Genomic DNA, 3298 nt, shown 5'->3' with positions numbered 1-3298 from the left:
ATAGGCTCCTCCTTCTGGACGGCTACATCGTCAACTCCTGCGGAGAGAAAGAGGCGTCAGCAGCCCCCCAACAGGCCCCCAAACGCAGCCTGGGGGATGGGGATGGGGATGGGGATGCAGACCCCCCCAGCACACCGCAGCTCACCATTATAGCGTTTACGATATCGTTGCTGTTGTTCTTCAGGGCACGGACTGCCTTTGCTCGGGACACGTTGGCCTGGGACATGACCAGCTCGATATCCTTCACCTCCACTCCGGTTTCGTCAACCTGAGGACACAGCGCCCGGGTCTGACTGCAGCCGAGCACAGTTTGCTCTGTGCAGCCCCCACCGCGCAGCCCTACAAAGGCACCCTGCTGCCACTGAGGCAGAGGTGGATGGAGAACTCTGTGCCTGCACACAAATCCTGCTCGGCTGCCCGTCAGAAGCAACCGCAGGCAGGAGGTGGATGGAGAAGCCCTGCAGGGCCACCTGGGGAAGGCTCACCTCTTCTTCCTCGCTCTCCTCCTGCACGGTGGGGGTCTGTGTGTTTTCTTGGATGTTTGACACAGCTTCTCCTTGCACTTTGAACTTTTCGGCAGCTGCCAGCTGGGCCTGCTGGGACAAGTCTTCAATCTGGAGGAGGGAAGGAGCAGAAGTGAGGCCAGATCTATGCAGTCTGACAGCAGCACACGGATGGGTGAGGCTGAGCTCAGCAGTGCCCACACAGCAGCCCCACAGGGATGCAAGACATCGGTGTGGGTTGTGGGCCTGCCTGTACCACCCCAGGGCACAAAGAGGGGTGCAGGCAGCAAGGACAAACCCCCAGCACCCCTCACAGCTCTGCAGCCTGCCCCTGCTGCTGCGAACACGGAGGAGCGTGGCTGCCTGGCATGGCAGTCAGCTCACCTTTGCTTCTCCAAAGACTATATAGGTGTCTGATGCTGGGCTCTTGTACACATCTGGTTTTGTGATGACAAAGAGGATGTTCTTAGATTTGCGGATGGTGACTCTGGTTACTCCTGTCACCTGGCGGAGGCCGAGTTTAGACATTGCCTGAAAAACAAATGGGAAAGAAAAGCAGGGGGGGATGAAGAGGTGCTGACAGCTCAGCCCGTGAGATGTGTCCCCTCATCAGTCATTCCCAGGTTTTCACACTGACAGGAGGAAACTCTTAACTCCCAGGACAGGCAAAGATCCACGTCATGGATCCACATCATGATCTGGAGCCACTCCAGACACAAGGATTTTGCCTGTGAACAGGGACATTCCCTTGCCTAGGGGTTTAATGAAGGCAAGTCATACAAACCTCCTGCACCTCCCACAGACCCTGCTGCTGCAGTGCTGGGCTGGGAGGTGAGGAGCTGCTGCCCAAATGGCTTCCCAAAGCAAACGCCAAGCACTTGGGGATAATATGCCAGGCCCAAAGCCAAAGCTTGTCCACACGCACATCTGCCCATCTGTCATCCCCTTACCTTCCGTGCTTTCTTTTCACTCCGGCTCTGTTTTGCTTTGCTAACAGGTTCTTCATCTATTTCAGCTGCTGCTGCAAGCTGCAAGAAGAGCAAACAGGAGAGTGCTGTGACAACCATGCAGAGCTGGTGGGGTGCAGGGCATCTCTCTGAGCCCGCAGGGCACAGGGGTGGCTGGCTCCACCCCTCCCTACCTGTGCCTGCTGTGTCGTGGCCTGTGTGGAGTCGTGCTCTTCGAGCTCTGGTACAGACTCATCGCTGTCAGACTCTGTTCCGGACCCTGCAGAAACGAACGTGTCATAATTCTCAGCTCAGCACCTTGCCAGAAGCTGCAGGTAGCTTCAAGGGACACAATAAGATCACGGAACCCTAATGCCTTAGTGTCAATTGTCGCTGGGGATTTCAGGTGCTGACATAGTTTAAAAATTCCAATGAAATGCATTTCCATTAAATATGCTTGAGTAACACCTGGTGGGAAGAGCTCTCCTTGCAGCCACGAGCAGGGACAGCAGCGGGCCAGTCAGTGCCACCAGCTCAGTGCCTCTTCCTGGCTCTCACCACGGTGGAAGATGCCCAGGAGCAGCCAGAGAAGCCGCACCAGGGGCTGTGACAGGCCAGGCAGTGCCCTGTGGGGCTGCCAGACTTCTGCATGTGTCCAAAGGCTAGCTCCAACACCAAGGCCCCGGACCAGAGCCATGGCCCAGGTAGGGCAGCACTGCCCAGGGCTGTGAGTCAGCAGCAATGCTCTCAGAGCTCCTCAAACCTGTTCAGCAGCTACAGGAGCTGAGACACAGCACGGAGTCGAGACCCAGTCCTCCAGGCCCCTGAGGCTGCTGCACCTTTCTGTGACTTGATGACAGGATGATCTGTACTTAGTTTGAAAGCTCTCATCAAAAAGCAGCATTTTGGACACTCAGGTTGGCCTCTCCACCAGCTCCTGCCATGCTGCTGCAGTGCATGGTACCTTCCAGAACACTGCACAGCTTTGCCTGCCGTGCAGGAGTGCACAATGATCTTTCGTGCAGCTGTTACCCAAGTTCACACCTTCATACCAAGTTTCCTTCTCTGGAAAGGGACTCTGTACACACCACGCACACAGGAGCCCACGACAAACATCCCTGCAGGTTGCTGGGAGATGCCAACAGCCCAGGATGGACCTGGCACCAGCACAACCCCCAGCTCCGCACATCTGGGATGGACAGTGGGAAACCCACAGCCAACACCGAACACACACGGCTGGGCACAGCACGGAGCAGCTCTTCCCGAAGTTCCAGCGTGAAGCCAGCTCAGGCAGCAGCCCCAGCACTCACACAGCTCACACCACGCTCCGTGCCGAGCACACGCTGTTAGTGACAGCAGCCTGCAGGCACCGTGCCGAGCCCTGCAGAGGTGATGGCACAGTGTCAGCCCCCCACCCCCCCCTCACACAGCACACCCACAGCCGACAGACGCACCGAGCGACACGGGGACACTCGGGGCCCTGTGGTGGGTTAGTATCTGGTGGGCAGCCAGTGACACTCCATGCACACGGCAAACCGTGCTGACCAGCAGTACCCTTGTCATTCTTCACGATGGGCTGCTTAGGAGCAGGGGCCTCGGCTGGGGCCACGGCTGCTCGGGGAGAGAGGTCCACCAGGATGGGCTGCAGCGGCGGCTCGGTAGCGGGCACCTCGGGGGGATCAGGGGGCAGGTCATCATCGTCATCAACAGCAGCACTGGTGGGAACGGGGGCTTTCACAGGAGGCTTGGTTGGGGATGGACGTGAGGCCTGCTTGCTGCCTTTATGGTGGGGGCTGCTTCTTGGCAGGGGCAGCATTCGGCACAGAAGAGGCAGGAGGGGTGATGTTA

The 3298-nt window shown here is 58.0% G+C and overlaps 1 protein-coding gene across 1 annotated transcript; it reads right to left on the bottom strand.

Annotated features, from left to right (window-relative positions):
• Nucleotides 1–6: 6 nt before the first annotated feature.
• NACA (nascent polypeptide associated complex subunit alpha) lies at nucleotides 7–3266 on the bottom strand. The gene is made up of 7 exons (XM_010709421.2): nucleotides 3005–3266; nucleotides 1645–1730; nucleotides 1454–1531; nucleotides 888–1034; nucleotides 486–614; nucleotides 146–268; nucleotides 7–37 (listed from the first exon to the last, which is right to left on the bottom strand). Exons 1-7 carry the CDS (start codon nucleotides 3264–3266, stop codon nucleotides 23–25), a joined length of 840 nt encoding a protein of 279 aa, XP_010707723.1. The 3' UTR covers nucleotides 7–22.
• Between the last annotated feature and the right edge of the window lie 32 nt (nucleotides 3267–3298).

The sequence above is a fragment of the Meleagris gallopavo genome, chromosome 3 (genome assembly GCF_000146605.3).
Source record: "Meleagris gallopavo isolate NT-WF06-2002-E0010 breed Aviagen turkey brand Nicholas breeding stock chromosome 3, Turkey_5.1, whole genome shotgun sequence".
NCBI lineage: Eukaryota > Metazoa > Chordata > Aves > Galliformes > Phasianidae > Meleagris > Meleagris gallopavo.
This window is presented reverse-complemented; position numbering and strand designations above follow the sequence as displayed.